This window comes from Syngnathus typhle, linkage group LG10 (assembly GCF_033458585.1).
Source record: "Syngnathus typhle isolate RoL2023-S1 ecotype Sweden linkage group LG10, RoL_Styp_1.0, whole genome shotgun sequence".
Taxonomy (NCBI): domain Eukaryota; kingdom Metazoa; phylum Chordata; class Actinopteri; order Syngnathiformes; family Syngnathidae; genus Syngnathus; species Syngnathus typhle.
Window position 1 is genome coordinate 4958222 of NC_083747.1, and position 21888 is coordinate 4980109.

Here is a 21888-nt window from a genome sequence, read left to right on the forward strand (position 1 = left end):
ACATGGTTGTCATTTTTATTTGCCATTTAGACAAGAGTAAAACAGTATTCATCCATTAACAAATTACCCAGCATGCCCGTCCAGCTGCTAGTACAAACTAATACGGTTCATGATTTATTTTCAAAAAACATTTAGCCAAAATACAATACAAAAAAAGGATTTAAGGAATGCCGAGTGGAATTGTGAAGGAGATTTGGTCCCCCACCTCCCCCCACTGGGCTCTGTAGTGCTGGTAAATAGTGATCCAAGTAGTGAGTACTACAAGCCAACACAGGAACCCCAGTGCTGAGCGCTTCACATCTGCACAAATGTTAGATCAGACACAAAACAAATATTGTCAGTGGACATGAGAAAAATAAAAACTATTCGAGAGCAATTCTTAAAAGGATATAATGAAATACAGTCATATGTTGATGTTTTAAAAATACTTAGCACACTCACATGCTTTTATCTGCAGTTGTTCAGTGTAGGATGGTTTTACAAAAGCTTCTCGGAAAAACCACACAACGTTGACGAGCCAAAGGAACGGGAGAAGGGCAAATCCACCTGAGGCAAAACAAAATAGTATAAATGATACCAAAGCATTTGTTTCTATGTTAAGATGGTCTTTCAAACACCTGAAGAACATAATTTACTCGGCTGACACTTTAAACAGTTTGGTGACCTTACACAGCCATTTGGACCATGGCTGAGATTCCTCTCCCTCTCCTCTTCTCCGGGCCCTTCAGCCCACAAGGTAGCTATTATTAATAACATCAACAAGGCTTGATGACAAATGTTGTATCTGCCTCGACCAGGTCATGAACATTTTATTTGACTCAAAATTGTCATCAACTGAAATTGATACACTTGGCCGACCTGCTCAATGTCTGTTTGGCAGCACACCAGTAATTTCTTTCTTTGTTTTGCTTTTCTCTTCTACAGACCACTTTTTCTTGTCAGTTTCACAGGTAACACCCAATGTCATTTACTCTCACCTAGATAATATTTTCTGCAAAGTCCAAGTTTCTCCTCATTTGGCAGTCTTTCCAGATTCATCGTGGCTGTGTGGCTTCTCCTGTGACAAAGATAGGGAGTGATGAGATGAATTGTTGGCCTCAAGGCTGGTGATATGTTCCACTGTTACTCCAATAGTCTGTGGTAAAGTCACTGTCCGTAATCACACACATCCAACAATGAATTGTTGTCCATCGAATGGTTTCACTCACTTTTATATATCAACAGGTAGTGTATAAAAAATAAAAACAACATACATAGGCAGGATAAAATATTAACCTCTATTAAATAAATGAGCATTTCACAATTATGGATTCATCATGTGAATTAGTGTCACATAAAATCACTGTTTTCATTAACATTCAAGAAACACTTAAGGTGCAAATATTCATTAATCCTCTTTTTAAAAATCGAATGTCTCATCGTGAATTCATTATATTTTAATACGGACAGCAAATGACAATTCAAGATTAGATAGTTATCAAATTTGACAAAATGGCTTCTACAACTCGGATCTTAGGTTAGCATCATAACGTCATTAGAACTGCACGGCACGACAAACAACGAACTCACCGGAGAATGCAATTCTATGTTAAATAGTCTGCAGGACTACCGGGAAACAGGTCTAGGTGATTCTCGTATTAAATTTGCTAGAAAAATTGTTTTACTCTTGTCGAAAAGTAGCTCTTTAACCCGTGACACTTGCTTCCGTATTGAATTCTGGACTCGCGATAGTTGCGTCACTTCCTCTCTCAACTCTCTGAGACATTGGTTGCTTCTGCTCTCTGCTGGACAAGATCTGCTACTGCAGGGGAAACAAGCGTTGACTTGGGTTACATCGGTACTTTGACATTTTGTTCAATTTGTTGATTTATGTTAGGATGGGATTTAGTGGCGGAGCGTCGTTGACTGTGTGTAGATTTTGTTTGCTTTAGCAAACTACATAAAAATATGTAGTGGGTCACATTTGCGTCTGGGCCTCAAATTTGACACCTGTTGCCTGCATGATCAGTGTTCAGAATTCCATTTAGTGATTTATTACTCGGAATGTTGTGTAAATCAACCCCAGTCTGATATTGTTAAGTGTATTTGGTTCGTATTTAATTTATTGGCTGCGTTTGGCGTCTTAGTTCACAGCAATCGCCACCAGATGTCAATAAAGCGTAACCTTGTCTATCACGTCCAGTTAAAAACTCAATTCCCCACAAAGCATTGCTCCCACTCCCTCCCATCTCGCGCCTTCCCTCTTGTCTCTCGTCGCTCGAATCTGCTAGCCGTCGGTGTGTGTTGTTGTCGAAGCAATGATGGCGGCAGCGGGATGCGGATCAGCAACCGCGGCTGCCGGAGGAGGCCAAGGTGGAACCGCTACGGCCAGAGGTCGTTTCCCCGGTCGGCCTTGGTCATCTCGTAGTCGTTTGCGCTCCGAGAAGCGCTGGCAACTCGGGCGCTCGGGTTTAGAAGCTGATGATGTGACTTGCGGAGGGCCAAGGCCCGCAAACCTGGTTGTATCGTTAAACGAAGACCAGTCTCACTTGCGCTTACTTGGAATCGAGGCGAGCCACAAGACCCTTGGCCAGGCTGGGTACAGCTCTAGTGGGAGTGAAGAGGTGAGGTCCCAAACCGACTCTGGAGTTAGTATCCTTATTTTTATTTTTTTTCTCAACACATTTTAATACAGTTAAATGTGTTCAAATGAGTACTGTCTCCAACTGTGTGTCTATTGGTGCCATGGAGAAATGTCAACATCTCTGTGCTAGGCTAATGTGTTACCCCCCCCAGCCCCCTCCCTATATGCTAGCATGAAATGCTAACCAATGTTAGCGGAGCTTTTTCGTGACATTTACTGGGTCGTACTGTTAAATACAACCAGAAAGGGGAGAAAGTACCGTAACATTAACGCTCGCCCTGCCATACCCGTTAGACAGTTTGTAAATACAACCTCGCTACACCTTCCTCCTAAATATTTAATGAAAGCTAGTGAGTGAATACGCCAATTTGTAAACAGCAAACGCAATTAGCCCTCCAGTAGCCCCGCTCCTTATCGGGCCAAAGTAGCTGGCAGCTAATCGTAGTGAACACAAAGAACGGGAAGGCTAACACCCGTGCCCCGCACAGCAGCTAGTCATGCTGCTAACTACGGTGTTTTAATAACACTCTTGTCTAGTTTTACGTAAAATACCCAGTGTCGCGTGTAACCATAGTACTACCGTGTAATACGAATGTGTTAAGGACACACCTAATGTGAGTTTAATTCAGTGTACTGTTTAATGTGCTGTACAGAGGCTACATGTTAGCAAGCACTGACAAGCAGGAACTTTTTTCCAAAAAAAAAAAAATGTTGCGGGAGACTTGTTGAGAAATGAATGATTGGGAGAATGACTGATGTAATGTTAACTTTACCTTCTCACTCACACTCAGTTCTTGTCTCACTAAGTCGTACTAATGCAGGTCTTGGAGGGAAACGTAATTCTAAACTCACCTTGCGTTTCAGTTTTGGTATTTCATACCGAGTTGATCGACTTGAGGTTAGTTACACTATTGCTTGTTAATTCATTTAAATTGTTTAGCCTAAATGAGTTTACAGGATGTAATCTTTGGTAGACATTGTAATTGATAAATTAAATTGTTAAAAGTGAATTTCACCTCTCTAGATAACTGTTCTGGAATACTATTTGTATATTAAATTTGTAATAATACCTAATATGAATAAACAGTCAATTAGGGCGTATATTCATTCATCATAATGTCATGTTTTATTTTTGTTAGTTTTATTGTTTTGATCACTTGCAGTCAATGTTGTACGCGTGTGTTGCTGCGAGTGTGTTTGCGATTTTATTTTGTTGAGTTTGCCTCCATTGGAATCCTGTTAATTTTTTTTTTTGCATGTGTTAATGATTGTTTTTCTTTTTTAAGGGCGATGAATTCCAAGGTTTTGAAGCTCTCAAGAAAAGCTCTAAAGGAGCTCCATGCTCTCGGCAAAAACCTTCTACAGGTGAAAAACCCCTTTTACTCTTCACATTTTAACCACATGTAACTAATGTGAACTAAACAGAATATACGGGCATGCAGTTTTTTTCTCAAACATTTCTGTGCACACTGCTGGATATTTAAAATTCATTTTGTTTTTTGTAGGTGATGTCATCACAAAACCTAAACGACAACGTGAGAAGGTAGCACCTATTATGCCAGCTGAGGAGGCAGCTATTTTTCCTCCTGACCACGTTAAAGAAGAACATTTGGTGGATGAGAAAGACATAGCATCTTCCAAAACAGAGCCTGCTAAAGGGTCCAGAAAACGTTCTAAAGTTAAGAACATTGCCAGTCAGGAGCTGACCAAAGGTGGAGTGTTGTTGCCAGCACCAAGGATTACAATAAAGTTGGTGGCGAAAAAGAAAATTAAAACAGTCAAGGGACCTCATGAAAAGTCTGTCAAGAAGATGAAGGTGAAAGGAACTGAGGTAACGGTAAAGGAACCTCATGAAAAGTCTGTCAAGAAGATGAAGCTAAAAGAAACTGAGGAGAAGCCCCACGATGAGAATATTCAGGCTGAAACTATTTCTAGTGTACATGTTAAATTAAAACCCGAACCACCTGAAGAGGTTGCGGACGATCAAGGTGCCGGGACTTTACGTGCCAGAAGACGTGGACGATCTGCTTCCAAAGGGACGGTATCGCTTGGGAAGCCTGGTGACAATGTTGAGGCTGACGACCAGAAATCAGTGGATCAACCTGACACTGTAAAAGAGACTGCTGAGTCAAAAAAAATTGGAAAGCGGTCAAAGCGTAATCAACAAGCCACTCGGCGGAGCAAGAGAGTCTCCAACCCGCCGTCGCAACCTGTCTTGGATGCTGCTGCTGCTGCCGCTGCTGCCGCTGCTGCTTTTGCTGAACCGGAAAATTCAGTTACCAAGTCAAAGGTGTCCAGAAAATTTGAGCCAAAGGTGGCCATGAGGAGGGGCAGACAGAGACAGAGTAAAAGACAAAAGAAGGGTGTTCCACTCTCAGACAACCCAAGTTCATCATCCGCCGCGACTGATCCATTAGCCGTGCAACCCAGCAATAAGTTGCCTTTGAACGAGGAGGGCAGGGTTCCAAGTTTGAAGTTGAGAAAAATGAGGAATCCCAAATATGATGCGCAGTCCAGCGGGAAGACAACTCGAAAAAAGAAGCGGAAAAAATTCATCTGGACATTATCATTAGTGAAGTCGGTGAGTAAGGTCCAGCTTGCTGAAGAGACTGTAAAGCCGACAGAGAGTGCTACGGGGACTACTGAAGTGAATCTGTCCACACTAAACGACAAGAATCTCGACGAGATTTTGATGGAGTCGGAGAAGTCGTTAAAGTTGGACAATTGGGCCCCGCGGGAGAGCAGCACAGCAAACACTGAAGAGAAAAGTTGCCCAAACAAGGCAGATGAAAAATGCGAGAAAATGTCTGCTTCACAAGTGGAAGTTAAAAAGGGTGGAAGTGAAGGCTCTCTTCAAGAAGCCCCTCAGCAAGATTGTGGGAAAGTTGTCCCACCTTTTCAAATCAAAAAACTCTCCTCTCCAGGCAGGCATAAGAAATCCAAGATGTCCTTTTTGGTTCAACAAGTTAGCCCGGTACCTGAAAAAAAGGATGATGCTACTAAAGAGATTGACAAAGTTCAAGAGGCTAAGCCCCCGTCTCCGGCGGCGGACGACCAACCAACCAGGACACTACGAAGGAGAACATTAAGCCTCGATTTTCCTCCCAAAAAGTCTGTCATTCGTAAGAGTCCATGGAAGCGACGTTTGCGGATGAGTCCACAGGTTGAAAATGCACCACAAGTGAGTGTTGAAGCACCTGCTCAGGTTTTAACAGAAGAGTCCACCTCACAAGTTCTCCCTGAAAGCTCACAGGAAACAATTCTAAAATCATCGCAAGAATCTTGCGCAGTTCCTGAAATTTTTGAAAAGGAGTCCGCAGAGACCATCGATGCTCCTCCAGCGGAGCCTCTTGAAGCGTCGCCGCACAAGATGGAGAATGAGGCCGAACCGCAAATTAATGAGGCCAAATCCTTGCCAGTGCCTTCTCTACCCAAGAGACGTCATGCTAATAAATTTGGGAAAAAGAGGTCTGCTCAAAGGAAAAAAGCTCTTGTACCTAAAGAAAGTGCAGTCAGTACAGAATTGGTGGTTGTCGAATCTGCAAACATTGAGTCCCCACAGAAGGAAGACCAGGCTTTGGAAACAGAAGTAAGTCAGCCCGAGGCAAAAGAAAGCCAGGAGCTGGTAGAGAAACAGGTTACGCAATCCGCCGAGGAAGAGCCCAAGCAGCTACCCGTTAAAGAGGAAACAGACATTCACTTGATAGATTTTCAGCCGCCATTGAATTTGGAAAGTCAAGCAAGCAATCCCAAAACATTATGCTTAAAGAAGAAATCCCACAAGAAAGGAAAAAAGAGACGTCGAACCCGAATTGGGCAGCGTCAGAAGCACAAACACAGGAACACAGATGGGAAGTTTGCTCCTCTTAACTCATCCGAAAGAGAGGGAACACTCGAAGAGAGCTTTTCTATCCAATCAGATGAAAGCGCTCCAGCCCCTCGTCCGAAACTTGTTGGTGTGCATAAAAAGTACAAAAAGAGACCCTCCGCCATCCAGTTTGACTCCAAACGGCCGCAACCGGAGTCCATCCTTTCTACGTTAATAGAGATCGGGCTTGACAAAGAGGCCAGTGATTTGAAAGAAGAAGAAACCGACTCACTGGTGGATGGACCACGGGCGGATGCAGTTGACGTCCCGTCCGGCAAAACCAAGTTTGTCAAAAACATCAAACACTTCATCATGCCCGTTGTAAGTGCCAGATCCTCTCGAGTGATCAAGACCCCACAGAGGTTTATGGATGACGTTGGAATGTCCAGGTTGCCGCGTAGGACCTCCCCCAAAAAAGGTTTGCAACTGGGCTTGCAGATACGCACGGATAAGAGGCGAGATGAAGAAACGGAGCAAACCATTTCCCCCATCCTACCTGTTGACGAGGAGGACATATTACGAGAAGCTCAGCTCGACCTGGACCTGTTTTCATCTGATGATCTGGATGATACAGCTGACATAACTGCCGGTCTGTTTTCGGACACAAAAAGTGTCAAAATGGAAAAGAAGAGCTCATTTGTGAAGGACTCCGGTTTGAAATGGGATCTGCCTGCAGAGTTGACGGAGGAAATATTCACACTGGACAAAACTCCCGAGGACCAATGCGAGGATCTATTTTTATCTCCTCCAGTTGAAAAACCCCGAGAAGTCTTTTCTGCCGGCCTTTTGGATGTTCAGAAAAAGACCCCGCCCCTCAAGTTTCACAAGCAAACCGCTCACTTTTATCAAAGACTAAACAAGTTTCACAAAGGTCTTCCTCAATGCAAAAGTTCAACAGATATGGAAAGTAGCAAATCGCTTCAGTCGCCTGTTGATTTAGCTGAAGGACTTGATGATGAGGCCATGAGCATTAGCTTGAGGCAGCGCAACACCGACTCTGCTCTGGAGAAATCCAAGCTCAAAATAGAAGACCTAGGCACGCCAGGAGTTGTGAGAAAAGTTTGCATTAAAGCGACAAAGTCCAAGTTGCTTGCCAATCGGGACGGTGAAAAAGAGAATCCGGCAGGGAAGGACGGCATCAAGCTTTCATCAGGTACTTGCAACATTAATTACTGATACTGTAATTTAGAAACATCTCGTATATTTCTGTATTTCAAATCTATAACGGTATACTTACAACAATATGTCGTTTTCCTCAACCCATAGCCGAGCTGCAGTCAACAAAGGAGTCGGCCATATGCGAAGATGACCATCCCGCATATTTGGGAAAAGGAGCTTCACAGAGGGCGCGACTTACAGGAGCGAATAAACGAATGTTCAACTTGCTCAGAAAAGCCAAAGTGCAGCTCATGAAGATTGACCAGCAGAAACAGATGAAGTGCTCGGGGGTAAAAAGAAAAATCACACTTTTAACATTTCTTCACAATATGCAACCACATGCAACTGTTTTTATCAATCTGACAATGGTGGTTTTAATTTATTATTATTGATTTTTTAAATGACTGAATAAAGCTAACATGATGCTTTTCTTTTTTTTTTCTCGGTATGTCTGAAGCTGTTATCCGGACCCGCCAGTGTGCGACCGAGAAATCTGACCTCCAAGAGACAAAAGAGGAAGCGGCAAGTGCAGCTTGAGACCGATGTTTCAATCAAGACGGAGCCATCTCAAGGACAAGTAAGTGCGCAAATCAATAAGGCTTGGCGGAGAACAATTGATCCAACTCGATATCTTGCATCTTTCTCCCTTATCTGTTGGGTCTCGAAATTACAATGAAGTTTCCACCTGGGTTTAGTTTAAAGATGACATATTGAAGCACACAAATTCGACATGCGACAATGAAATGCTGTCATATTTAATGTTTGAGCAACCATTCTCTCTGACAGTTGAGCATTTGTTATGCCTTCTAGCTGCAGCTCATCTCACCGCTGTGCCAAGAGTTCCGTCAAGCAGGGGGTCCACGCATCAAGCATGTGTGCCGCGCCGCTTCTGTGGTGCTCGGGCAGCCTCGGGCGTTGGTACCAGATGACATTCCCAGGCTCAGTGCTCTGCCTCTGCACGAAAGAACAGGCATCTCTCCCTCAGCCGTTGCAAAGGGTAGGAATGCCAGATGATGCTCATAGTCACTTCCCCTTTCTTTTTCCTGGTTATTCATTTGACATACTGTATACCATTTGTTGCCTGGGCTGATTATCTGTGACAGTTTTGGTGTTTTCTCTTGACAAATGTCTATTGTCTTGGATGGGGGGGGGGAAAGGCAACATTTTGTGATGTTCTTCACTTGATTAGGGAGATAAATAGTAATAATAGTCCAAATATAAATGGTGTCTGATTTCTATTAAAAAATAAAAAGCTGCTTCGGTATTAAAATAATCACAGTCTAGTTTTGCTCACGTCATACCCACCCTGGAAGTATTGTAACAATAGTCACAATGTTTTAGATCCCTGTCTTTAAGCCGTAAATTGCCTCTTTTGTTTCTCAATTCCGTTCTTGTGTGGCAGATGTCGCAGATGGCTCCCTGTCCGAATCCGATAGTCCCGATTTCTCCGATTCAAAAGTCACCAAGGTCAGGAAGACGTCCTCCGGCTTTGTGAAACGAAAAGGACTTGGAGCTTTCGGGTACCGCTCTCGGAGGTGCGGCGTATGCAAGGGTTGCAACCACGAAGACGATTGTGGGAGATGCATCAACTGCCTTGACAAACCGAAGTTTGGTGGTCCTAACACCAAACGACAGTGTTGTGTGTAAGTTGATGAATATTATAAGATTTGTCGAAATGTGAAGGAGAACTCTTTGCAAAGAAATAACAGATTTGTGTGCATGCATCCCCAAAAAGGTACAAGAGATGTGATCAAATTGAAGAAAGGAAAGCCCGAAGACTCAGTGGAAGATTTGCACCTAAAGGTAAATTCTCACCCGTGTCCTTCAATTCCAAATTCTCTGAAATACCTTCTTAAAAAGCTATGGAGTCAACAAGTTGTCCTTTCTTTCTTTCCTTCTAAAGGTTCAAAACGACGGCGGTTCTCTTTCAGCGGAGGACATTCAAGTAATGATGAAGGGATGGAGGGAGTGGCAGACTCGCCTTCCGGCCTCCAGGCAGACAGTAACAGTCCGTCTGTGAGGAAGCAGCCAAAACGTGTCGTAAAACCACGTATCTACTTTGACCTGGTGGACTATGATTCAGATCTGGATGAAAAGGACCTCAGCTCAGCCTCACCAGCCAGAAGGAAGGGCAATGGGCCTCGTATGACTCCCGGTAAAAGTCATTACACTATACAACGTGGACAAGATTTTGAGTTTGATGCATTAACTCTTAATTGTCAAACTTCTCTCACGTAAAGACTTTGTGTCTGGATTCCTGGGAGATATATCAGATGACGAGATCCGGCATCGGAAATCTAGCGCACATCGTGTGCCATCTGTTCGACGCAAACCTGATAAGGTGAGAAAATCTGAGGTGACCCTTAATCAATTATGTGAGCAATATGAAACAGATCGGAAGTGGATGTTATTGTCCTTATCAGGCGCGATTCCAAAAAAGAGGTTAATGTGTACTTGTACTTCCAGGTTTATGGTTCTCTCTCACGTTTCGAGTTGTGTTTGTCTTTCAGGGTTTGTCATCACAGGCTTCCTTTGAGGAGACGCCACCAAGTGTCCTGGCTGCCTTAGCTAATGGATTTGAGGAGAGGGAAGTTGAGTCTTCAAAACCCACCCATAAAATCCGAGTCAACTTCAAGGTATGTCTTAGGATAGGGTGCGGCTCACAGATTTCATCACAAATTTTAAACCCAGATTAGAAACGGACTCTAGATTTATTTATGCTCTCTCAATCATAAGCAGATGAAGCTGGTGGAGTTGGATAATGTGAATGATGCAAGGGTTTTATTAAATACCGGTTATAAAATAACAAAAGAATTGGCAGATGTTGGCTGTAGCTATTGAATATTTTTGCATTTCCTACTTTACTAAATTCTATCAAATAATCACATACTCTGATATATATATTTTTATTAAACAGCAGTTATGAGATATAAAATATTCCACTTCATACCAATTTGTTTTCTTTTTATATACAGTATAAAGAACAGCTTCTATTTCTTGAATTCACATTGTGCGTAGCAGCAAACAATTTTCCTGTGTGGGCACATTTTTTGTAGGGGAATTTGAAACACAAATTAGGAACTACCCATTCAAGGAAAAGCATTTGTGATGACAGACACGGTTTCGTAAAGTAATGCAAAGTCATTGTGTTCTAAATTGCTTTTTAGGAGGACTGTACCTTGGAGAATGTTTGGAACATGGGTGGTTTAAGTATCCTGACCTCTGCACCCAACATGCCACCTCATGTGTGCCTACTTTGTGCCAGTAAAGGGCAACACGAGGTAATTTTGAAAGTTCTTATGCGCTTCTCACATTGAAATATGACGACTACTTTACAGTTACAATGCATTTTTGAACCTTACATGTCTTTCATTTCTAGATGTTGTATTGCCAAGTGTGCTGTGAGCCCTTCCACTGGTTTTGCCTTGAAGAGTCAGAGCGCCCCTCAGTGGAAAATAAGGAAAACTGGTGCTGTCGGCATTGCAAGTTTTGCCATGTTTGTGGAAGGAAAAACAAGCAATCAAAGGTACACACCACAACTCATGTTTTGTTTTTGTTTTTTAAATAAACAAACCTCACTCTCGTTTTTGAAACATTCTCCCTCAGCCCTTGTTGGAGTGCGAACGATGTCAGAACTGCTACCACGCTTCCTGTCTTGGACCAAATTATCCAAAACAAAACAAGAAAAGGAAAGCTTGGGTGGGTTACTCGTGTTTAAAAAAAAAAAAAAAAAATCCTGCATGTTTCCTCGAAGCTTTCGGATTGTTTAACACGTCAATGTGACTGTGTTGTTTGTAGGTTTGTATGACATGCATCAGGTGCAAGAGTTGTGGGGTCACACCGGGAAAGAGCTGGGACATCGATTGGAACCACGAGAAAGGACTCTGTCCAGATTGTTCCCAACTCTATGAACAGGGTAAGCTGATGCAGTTTTCCTTGACTGCATGCATGTTATTATCATAAGCAGTAACATGAATTCCAGTGTCATTTTATATTATCACCTTTATTTGAACTGACTCTTTTTTTGTCTCATCAGGTAACTATTGCCCAATCTGCTTCAAGTGCTATGAGGACAATGACTACGACAGTCAGATGATGCAGTGCGGCACATGTAACCACTGGGTACATGCCAAGTGTGAGGATCTAACAGGTAATATTTCGCTTTCCATTTGACAATTTTGACACCTCTGCTAACTTCTTCTGTCTTCCTGTCCACACATTTCAGATGAATTGTATGAGATCCTATCCAGCTTACCAGAGAGTGTGGTGTATTCGTGTCGGCCATGCAGTGTGACTCAACCCAGTGCCTGGAGAGAACTTCTCTACATCGAGCTCCGATCTGGAGTAGAGAAGGTTCTCGCCTGCTTGCTGTCTTCCACCCTCACCCAGCACCTTGTTACCTGCTCACAGGTTAGACATCAGCCCTATTTTAACGTGTCCAAAAGAAATTTAGAAACTCTGCAAAAATGATTCAAATACAAATCATAAAATACCGTGTGCACATTATGCTACTATTCTACTAGTGTGAAAAGTTGGTGGAACCTGACAGTGGAATCGAAGGACCCGCCTGTGACCTCCGAGCTGTGGGCAAGAAGTTTGACAAAGGCCTTTATACAACGTTGGTGAGTCCAAACACGTCTTGCGTCAAACATGTTCACCATTTCTTTGTGGCAAGAAAAACTATTTGCGACCGTTAATTTTTTGGATTATTACTTGACAGAAAATGTTCCATGAAGATGTAGTCCAGGTGGTGAGAAAAAGGCTGGAACAAGAAGAAAGCCTTCCAGAAGAGCAAAGACCCACTGCCTTGGCACGCTCATATTATTTAAAGGTATACATTTTTCTTTTGCAGCATCTGATGCCCCTCGATAAATGTTTCTTTTAAGTTTTGAAGTGTGTTTTCATTTAAATGTTCCGCATCATTAATCAGTTGACATTTTCATTCAAACTCTTTTAGTGATAATAAAACTTTTTGGGCGGTTGTTCTTCAAAATGTGTGACTTTTACGGGGCTGTCATAAGACGACCCAATGTAAATAACCTTGGGCGCACATTTTGTCGTCAAGATAAGAATTACTGTTGTCTGTGATTAATTTCGGATGCATTTGTAACTCCAACTGTTTTGTTTTTTTCCTAAGCTGCTTGAAGAGGTCTTCAATTGGTTCAACAGTCAAGACCCAAAAGTTTGGAACTCGTGTACCAAAACACTGCCCATGTGAGTAATGACTCATTGCTTGACTTATAAGTTAATTGCTGGCAAAACTTGTTTGGTCCTAGGTTCACTCATTGGTTGTCAATAATATAATAATGAAATGCACTACAGGGGGATGCTGTCACATGCTGTTCATCCTCCTACCACCGAGCATGTCTATGCCCAGTGGCAGGAGAGGGAAGGGCTCCATTCTCGAACTCCTTTGGAACTCTTGGATGACAATGGAGAAGGTTTTGATGAAAGGAAAGATGAAATGGGTCTTCCAATGGCAGCAGAGCATTCAAGCTGGAACCACTTCAAAGCCAGCATTGCTTTCCGGCACAAATTGAAAGGTAACATTCTGAACACTAGATTGGAGGTGATAAAGAAGTTGTTTGCGTGTGGGCTTTTCAATCTGATTTAAAATTATTTTATGTAATTCGAAAGTGCATCTCTTTACATTTTTATTTTCACATATGCGCAGGAAAAAGGGGACGGTTTTCAAAAGCAGATCTGGACACCGGTTGGTCGAAGGATGATGAGAGACAGTGCTCCTTGTGCCAAAAATACGGAGACCGTAAACCCAACGTAAGTGATGTGTTCAACCTAAAATGTCCAAGACGCAAACACCTTTTGTAAATGTTTGCCTATTTAACAGCAAGATGGAAAGTTGAAAAGATTTGTGCTGTTTCTCAGGATGCGGGCAGGTTGTTGTACCTGGGCCAGAACGAGTGGGCACATGTCAACTGTTCTCTGTGGTCAGCTGAAGTGTTTGAAGAGGACAACGGCGCTTTACTGCATGTACACAGTGCTGTCACAAGGGGTCGCTTGATGGTTCGTTGCTATATACATTGCTCTACTTAACCAATGTAAAAGCTCACTGAATAGTATTTTGTTTTTATAACGTCTCCTGCTCCATCCAGTCAAATGTTGTCCCCATCTATCCTCTTTTGCTGCTAGCGATGTGAAAGGTGCAACCAAACAGGCGCCACCGTTGGCTGCTGCCTGACTTCTTGTCAGAGCAACTATCACTTCATGTGTGCCCGCTCCCGACACTGTGTATTCCAGGATGACAAGAAGGTCTACTGTCACAAACATAAGCATCTGATCAGTGGAAAGGTAATGGAGAGGTCCTTTCTAAATATTGTGGTTGGTGTTTTGTTTCGAGTTTGATAAGAACATTTTTGTTGTTGTGAAGATGATAAGCGGTCAGGAGTTTGAAGTCAACCGACGGGTATATGTGGATTTCGAAGGAATCAGCCTCCGCAGAAAGTTCTTAACTGGACTGGAGCCCGAGATAATCAATGTCATGATTGGTATGGCTTAAGTCACTACTTTTATAACTTTTGGTTGCAATACTGACTCCACCCACATTCATTTCATTCTTTGTATATCTCTGAACAGGTTCTCTACAGATTGATAAACTTGGTGTCCTGTCAGAGCTTTCAGCAAACAAAGGGAAATTGTTTCCTGTGGGATTTCAGTAAGTTACCTTTGGTTCTATGCAAACCTGAGATTATTGGCACATTTCTTAAAGCGCTTGTTTTCTTTCCTCAGGTGTTCTCGCTGGTACTGGAGCACCATGAATCCACTGCAAAAATGCAAATACACATGCACAGTCCGTGAAGTCCAACCGTTACTACCAGAGAACCCCATTGAGGAGATGCCTGACCAAGGAGACAATCACACCATCGAGCACAACCCTTGTCCGTTGCCAGGTATTCGTCTTGTTCTTTTGTAAATATTTTCAATAATGATTATCGCAGTAGAAGAATCAATTATAACAAAATAGCAATGTTTTTTGGTTTTTTTTAAATCAGAATCCGAGACCCATGTGAGTGATAAATCAGAATCACAGATCCACCCTGAGGAACGCCTTTCCCAATCAACAAAGCCAGATCATGGAGCAAAGCCAAAGATTCCCAGCTATCCCCAAACCAGGAGACCAGCTGGAGGAATGTCCCGACCTTTGCCATCCCCAGGTAAAGTGTTGCTTTGTATGAATTTGTTTTATGAGAAATACCTAGCCCTATAAATATATAAAGAGTTGAAGCTTGTCATCGTTTAAGCTATAGATTGGTTTCCGTTTTCTTCCCAGGAGCAATCCCAATAAAACCTCACCATATACTAACAGTAAGTGATCTGGAGGAAACAAGAAGAGCTCGACGCCACAACCCCCACACCCAGGCAACAAGCCTACGCAGTAACAAGTCTCCTGCTCCCCTGGGGCCCCCAACGGGACCAGTCTCTCTTCGTGCAGGAAAATCTCTTCCAACTTCCCCACTTTTCTCAAGTGCCACTTCAGACAGCCTGATAAATTCTTCATTAGCCCGCCCCGTCGGGGGGAGAAATGCTTCCTCAGTTCGTTGCCCTGGTAATGCAAAGTCCCATTGTGCCTCATCTTTCTTTCCTCAGTCTCCCTGGCAGGACAGTGCAGGACCATTTGCATCTCCAAGTCTGTCATTCTCTCCATCCATACAGAACTTACCAAGGACTCGGTTATCTTTTGATCTGAGCCAATCGGATTCTGTGGAAGTGCCACACAATTTCCTGGCATCACCGGAGCCGGAAGATGTTTCTCCCGCAAACGGCACTTCACCTCAGAGGGACTTGGACGAACAGAAAGATGAAGACGAATTTCGGTTTACTTCATATCACAAGGATCCCAACATTACTCTGGGACAAGAGATGAGGACAGAATTGGAAATTGAAGAGACAGTCCTGAATGAAGTTGTGGCTATGAACTGCGGTGGGCAAATTGTGGTAGAAGGTGATGATCAAGAAGAATTTTGGGGTCGAGCCCAAGAGGCACAGAAAAGAAAATCCCTTGTTGCCAGTCTGCCACGGTCGGCAGCCTCAGGCAGGAATGACCTCGGCAATACTTCCTCTGATGACGATATGGAACATTACTTTGACTTCTCCCGGACTGTTGTCAGCTGTCCTGGGTCGAAAGAGCGTTCCAAGTCTCCCACGTCCACTACCTCCAGAAACATGGCTCAGTTGGATGGAGTAGATGATGGAACGGAGAGTGATGCAAGCATCTCTCCTAGTGATAATTCTCAGAAAGTTGATTGTTCTGGTAAAACGATTCCAACCAACAGCCTAAGTAACAGCGGTATCCCCGAATCGGAAACATTGACTAAAACCAATACAATTCAGAATCAGAACTTCATAGTGACATCAAATTTGAAGCACAACGATTCGTCACCTCTGACGAGCTTATCTCAAAATCTTCCAGGATCCTCAAGAGATATCATGGCCTCTTCTCACCACGTGGAAAGAGCTGACACAAGTCAGGAAAGTGTGCTTCCCACCCTGGAGGGGAACCCTAATTTACTGACAAACCTGGCTGACAGCTCCCATTCTGAGGACTTGCTCAAGAGTTCCTCTGTAGAATTTGCCTCTGCAGTGCCTACAAACGACTCTGAGCCCCATTTAGGAAAGCCGGTTCCTGTGCTGGAATGCACACAACTGGAATCCCGACAAGCTGAAGACTCGAAACATCTGATGTCAAAACCTGACAACAGAAACGTTGCTTCCTCAGCTGAGGCCTGCACTGTGTTAGGTAACCACATCGCAGGCAACTCCATGGGAAATTCCACCGACGATTCCCAACTTGCCCCGAAATCGGCACGTGCGCAATGTCCTTCTCGTGGACCTTCAGACTCTCCTCAAATGTATTCCAGTTCACCAGGTGTCACCCAACCGTCTCTCACAAGTATTACACTACAGCCCGTTAACACGTCACAAGACTCAGCCACCTCAACTCCTGTCGGGGACCCGACGCCGACTCTGCAAAATGTTGCACCCCAAAATGAACCGTTATTATCAGGGCCATCTGTCCAAGCAGTAACCTCTGGCAGTATCTCGTTACCTGTGCGCTCCAGCCAGGCAATGCCTTTAGGTTTGACAGCTGTCACCATTGTTTCTTCCTCTACTTCAGTATCTTCTCTTTCTCGACTTAGCGTGTCCGCTCCACTACCAGCCCAAACCATCACAACCCCAGTGATTTTAAATGGCTATAGCTCTTCAGCCTTGCAGAAGGACCCGACATCCGGTCACACAATCTCAATCAATTTTTCGACACCAAGGCCTGCTTTAGAACCTCAGCAGCCTGTGGTATCCTCAGCGCTGCCCGGTCATGCCATTCTTACTGTGAAGGAAGTTGGAGGTCCAAATGTGGACCCTACACCCCATGTGTTGTTGGTGAACCGTCTTGGGCAGATTTTTGTCAAGAGCCCAGACAGCAACACATTCCAGCTGCCAAATCCTAATGCTCCATCCTTTAACTGTGTCACTCAGATCGCCAGTCTTTTGCAAAGCAATGCACTGTCGGCTACGCTCGCCGCAGCCGGAAACATGCCTACTCCACCCCCTGGGCCCATCGTGATGTCCACCGCTTCCACGGCAGCCACTCCTGCAGAGCAGACTCCTACCACCATTGCACAGTTGCTTACTCACAATAGCAATGGGGCGTTGTCATCAATTAATGTTAAAAAGGCAAGGAAGAATCCCAAAAAGCCCAAAGAGGAAACTGCCCCCGAAATGAAAAAGACAAAGAAAAAGAAAGAATCCAGCGGGTCCAAAAAATGCAAGTCCTCCAAGGCCAGCGGACAGAACCCTTTATCGACAAAGAGTTCCGACGCATCTCCTGCGGAGAGCGCCGAAGCAATCATCAACCAAGCAATGGCAAGCAACTACACCCCCAAGTGGAGCGGGCTTCGAACACTTAGCCCCTCCTCTCTGGTTTTGCCTCCTGGTCTACTCATTGAGCCCGAACCTCCAGCACCATGCACCAAAACAGCACCCGCATCCCGCCCTCGCACCCACGTCCGCATGAAGAGAGTGTCTTCGCTTTCCGACCGTATCGTCACAAAGAAGTCTAAAGTGGATTTCCTGGCCTCTGCACCAACCAGCGAGGACGAGTGCAAGCGAGCAAGCGCATCGAGCGTCTCCAGCAGGGCCTCTGGAGTCCGCATCAAGACTCCGACCGTTAAAGGAATATTGAACCTGGATGACTTAAAACAGGAGCGTCAAAGTGATTCTGAAAGCTCTGGGTAAGAAATGTTTTCTCAATATTAATTTCAAGCATGGCACCTTATTTGCATACTGTGAAACTTGATTGGTAGTATATTGCTCGTTAAGTTCTGAGCGACCCTCAAAGTCCTCTGTGTCTATTGCATCGGCTTTTGTTTATCTCCAGGTGCGAAGCGTGGGACCATACGTCTCGGGGTGAATATGGCAAGCAGCAAACTTTGGAGCCGGCGGGTCACAGCACCTTTAGTGATTGGAAGAAATACTCTGGTACCGTTCACATTGATATTATCCATACATTAAGTGCATCACATCCAAAGTGGTCTTATTTATCTAATCCCCAAATTAATAGATGAATCATAACATGTTTGATAAAACCGTGTGATCATTTTTATTACTAAAAATGTGCATTTCTAGGCGCAGCTTCTGCCTCTGATGATGATTCGCAACTCTCTGATGAGGACGACGAGTGTTTGCCAAACAAAGATCAGCCTCACTTGCGATTCCAGATAAGCAGTGATGATGGCTTCAATGTAGAGGCAGACACTATTGAGGGTGAGTCTGACTGATTTGAATCCCGTTTCTCGTGAATTCACCCCTAACCTATGTGTTTCTCAACTGTACCTCCAGTTGCTTGGAAAGCGGTGATAGATGGTGTGCAAGAGGCGCGAGCAATTGCAAAGCTGAGACCTCTGGCTTTCCAGAGGATCACAGGTGCCCGAATGCTCGGTCTGCTCCACGACGCTGTGGTCTTCTTGCTGGAACAACTTGAAGGGGCGCATCGCTGCCAACACCACGCCTTCCGTTTCTTCAAGCAGTTCAGCCAGGAAGATGACCTACCCGTCAATCCCACTGGCTGTGCCCGCTCCGAATTCTACCTTAGGTGTGTGGATAAAATGCTCTTTGCCTTGTTCTTACTTTTTTTTTTTTTTCTTAAGAGACAAATACTAATTCAAATGTGAAATACTTTCTCCCAACAGAAAATCCACATTTGACATGTTCAACTTCCTGGCATCCCAGCATAGGCAGCTTCCTGACATTGGCTCTTATGATGATGAAGAAGATGATGTTCTTTTGAAGTCCACAAGGTCAGGCTCTGTCTTAAACATTTTCCAGTTAGTCCCACCGTATTTCTCAGGATTAAAGCTGACCCAATTCTTGCCTGTCTTAGACGGGCCACGAGCTTGGAGTTGCCAATGGCCATGCGCTTCAGACATTTGGAAAGGACATCAAAAGAGGCTGTCGGCGTCTACAGGTCAGCTCTGACTTTTGAGCGAGTACCGAGACCAGTTTTGATTTATGATCCAAGTTTGTATTGGTTGTTTTGAAGAAAATCACACGTTCCTGAGTAAGCTCAATTGATGTTTTGATGTAGGTCTGCAATCCATGGGCGTGGACTCTTCTGCAAGAGGAACATTGAAGCAGGAGAGATGGTCATCGAATACGCCGGCATTGTCATTCGCTCGGTGCTCACTGACAAGAGGGAGAAGTACTACGATGGCAAGGTGCGTTTCACTTTGCGTAGTGGACCTCTGACTTGTACCCAGCATAGGGAGCAAACACTGATTTTGGGGAAAAAAAATAGGCAGATGAGAAAAATTAGTTTGTTGTTCTTTTTGCCAGGGTATCGGTTGTTACATGTTCCGCATCGACGACTTTGACGTGGTGGATGCGACCATGCACGGCAACGCCGCCAGATTCATCAACCACTCCTGTGAGCCCAACTGCTACTCGCGAGTGATCAACGTGGAGGGCCGCAAGCACATCGTCATCTTTGCTTTGCGCAAGATCTACAGAGGAGAGGAGCTCACCTACGACTACAAGTTCCCCATCGAAGACGCCAGCAACAAGCTCAACTGTAACTGCGGCGCCCGGCGCTGTCGACGTTTCCTCAACTAAGAGGTCTGTCGTCGTTTGAGACTGAGAGATTTGTGTTTACTAGAAAGCCTTAAATTAAGGTGGCACTGGATGGAGCTCTGGCACGTTGAAGGCACTTGGCGCAGAACGCAAATTAGCCACTATTGAGACATGTTTGCTCCGCGTGCACGGTGTGGAGGAGCGGAAGACGAGGTTGTCCGACACTGATGCGTGTTTGAAGGGTACCCGAGGCTGCCTATTACGACGACTCACCGTTTGATTATTTATAATACAGCCGGGGGCTTCCAGTTCACTGTGGAATCCGCAGCGGCGTTTCATGGACACACACATCAAGCCTTATCTGTCAAAATTAATGCTGCCAAGTTACAGCTTGGCTTTGAGAGAAGTCTTTTTTTTTTTTCTTTTCTTGTCTTTCAATCGTACATCCGCAATTATCTTTGCTCCATCCTATAGTGAAGGGAATATTAATCCCCCATGTGTGTTGTAGTGAAGTCAGTTCTTTCGCCATATATTCACCCAAACCTTATTTTACCATGTGCACATCTTTTTGTGGACATGTTTTAGTGCTTTTCTTTCCCCTCTTCCAGATGACAAGCACGGTGCTAAGCATTGAAGGGTTTTCTCAGGACGAAGATGTCCTGCAGACGAGGATTAGTTTGCTGAGTGTTCACCCCTGCGCAGAATGCATATTTTAAAGAAATGCACTCTCTCAGTACTTAACATCATTGGATAATTCATCATCTTCGCTGTCCTTTTTTTTTTTTTTTTTAAAGAGTTAAACGTTTCAGTGAAATGAGAAGACTTTCTTGATGTACAGTATATGTAGCAACACTACCCAAACCAAAAGGTAAGAGTGATGGAGATCAGTTTTTTTTAAAAAAGAAAAAAAAAAAATTCCGTTCTACTCTTCAGCTATTCCAACAAGACTGTACCGCAGTTGCATATAAATGGCAGCACAAATTTTGCGAAACCCGATACTGTTGATCTGTCAATCAGGGAGCTAGTGTAAATTGCCATTGAGTGTGTGCGTACGAGCGTTCAGCTCCCGCAACGGGCTCGTCGTGAACACGGTGCGCACACTTTGCTTCACGACGAGCCGTCGACGTCAGAAACGGATGCACTCGGCACCTAATTTAAGATAGTAAGGAAATGTTGTTCTTAGTGATGTTCAGTACTGTCTTTAATGAGCGTAATTCAATTCACACTGTTTGAAATTAGTCGTGATATTTATTCGCGTTTTGATTTTGACTTTTAATGGTGAACGGTTGTTTTGTATAAAGGGTGGTGGGTGTACAGCTCCATTTGTAGTGCCCGTTTTGTTTTGTTTTGTTTACAAGTGTTGTCCTTTGTTTCACTAATGTACTTGAATTTTTCTGTTAAGGCAAGCGAATCATACATATATGGCTTTTTCTTTTTGGAACCAGGTCTTTTAAAGAATATTTTAATTTCATTACCATGTTGTGGCAACAAACTGACGGTTATAGAGAATGCCACAAAAGTAAAGCGAGCACTGTTTGCCTCCTTAAACCCACGTCGATTTAACCCCCATCTTTTATTTTTGTTCCCCCCCCTCAAACATTTTTGAGCAAACTTTATACGTGTGCGTCAACCTTTGTGCCCATTTTGCATGTCCAATCACTGGGATGGAGCCCAGATTAAGTGTCAATCACTTAGCGACAAAAAAAAAAAAAAACGACAAAAAAAAGAACAGAGTCACTTCCAACTTATTGCAAGGATTCTACCTCAGCTGTCACGACAGATGTTTGGGAATACTGATGCAAAAGCAGAGGCTATCTCTGTTTAAATGTCCGCAGAGTTGGTGGATGCTTTTTGACACTTTGTGTCATTTTAGGTTGAGTGTGTGTGTGTAGCGTGTTTGCAATGAAGGCTGCAAAATTGTAATCAAGTGTCTCAAAACAAAAGGTTCCTGACCATCACGCCCAGCATCTGTTCAGAAAGCTATGTTATATATATATATATATATATATATAAAGACAAATCCACACTCACACACACGCAAATATACAAAATATATAAATATATATATAGTAGGGTTATTTTAAAGTAAGTGTTAAAGACAAAAATGAGGAAAATTGTGATCTTTCAATTTGTCTTTGTTACCATGTACAAATAAACC

At 43.7% G+C, this 21888-nt stretch overlaps 2 protein-coding genes across 5 annotated transcripts; one reads left to right on the forward strand and one right to left on the reverse strand.

Moving 5' to 3' along the window:
• Position 1: 1 nt before the first annotated feature.
• Positions 2-1739, reverse strand: psenen (presenilin enhancer, gamma-secretase subunit). Its single transcript, XM_061288935.1, has 4 exons — positions 1570-1739; positions 978-1057; positions 442-546; positions 2-300 (listed from the first exon to the last, which is right to left on the reverse strand). The coding sequence occupies exons 2-4, from the start codon at positions 1036-1038 to the stop codon at positions 161-163; spliced, it is 306 nt and encodes a 101-aa protein (XP_061144919.1). The 5' UTR covers positions 1039-1057; positions 1570-1739; the 3' UTR covers positions 2-160.
• A 506-nt stretch (positions 1740-2245) lies between these two features.
• On the forward strand, positions 2246-21459 carry kmt2bb (lysine (K)-specific methyltransferase 2Bb). Of its 4 annotated transcripts, XM_061288627.1 has the most exons (37): positions 2246-2627; positions 3910-3988; positions 4129-7644; positions 7758-7939; positions 8107-8226; positions 8460-8646; positions 9052-9292; positions 9385-9452; positions 9553-9804; positions 9890-9990; positions 10160-10285; positions 10817-10930; positions 11029-11175; positions 11256-11348; positions 11448-11565; positions 11686-11799; positions 11875-12059; positions 12173-12271; positions 12370-12480; positions 12787-12863; positions 12972-13192; positions 13324-13427; positions 13536-13673; positions 13800-13958; positions 14038-14155; positions 14244-14322; positions 14397-14557; positions 14660-14821; positions 14938-17896; positions 18043-18143; positions 18291-18428; positions 18504-18756; positions 18854-18961; positions 19045-19128; positions 19249-19378; positions 19497-19775; positions 20339-21459. In XM_061288627.1, the coding sequence occupies exons 1-36, from the start codon at positions 2298-2300 to the stop codon at positions 19770-19772; spliced, it is 11451 nt and encodes a 3816-aa protein (XP_061144611.1). In that variant the 5' UTR covers positions 2246-2297; the 3' UTR covers positions 19773-19775; positions 20339-21459. The 4 variants fall into 4 exon arrangements, with proteins under 4 accessions (XP_061144611.1, XP_061144610.1, XP_061144612.1 ...); XM_061288626.1 differs by having other exon boundaries at positions 19497-21459; XM_061288628.1 differs by having other exon boundaries at positions 14941-17896; positions 19497-21459.
• Positions 21460-21888: the final 429 nt, after the last annotated feature.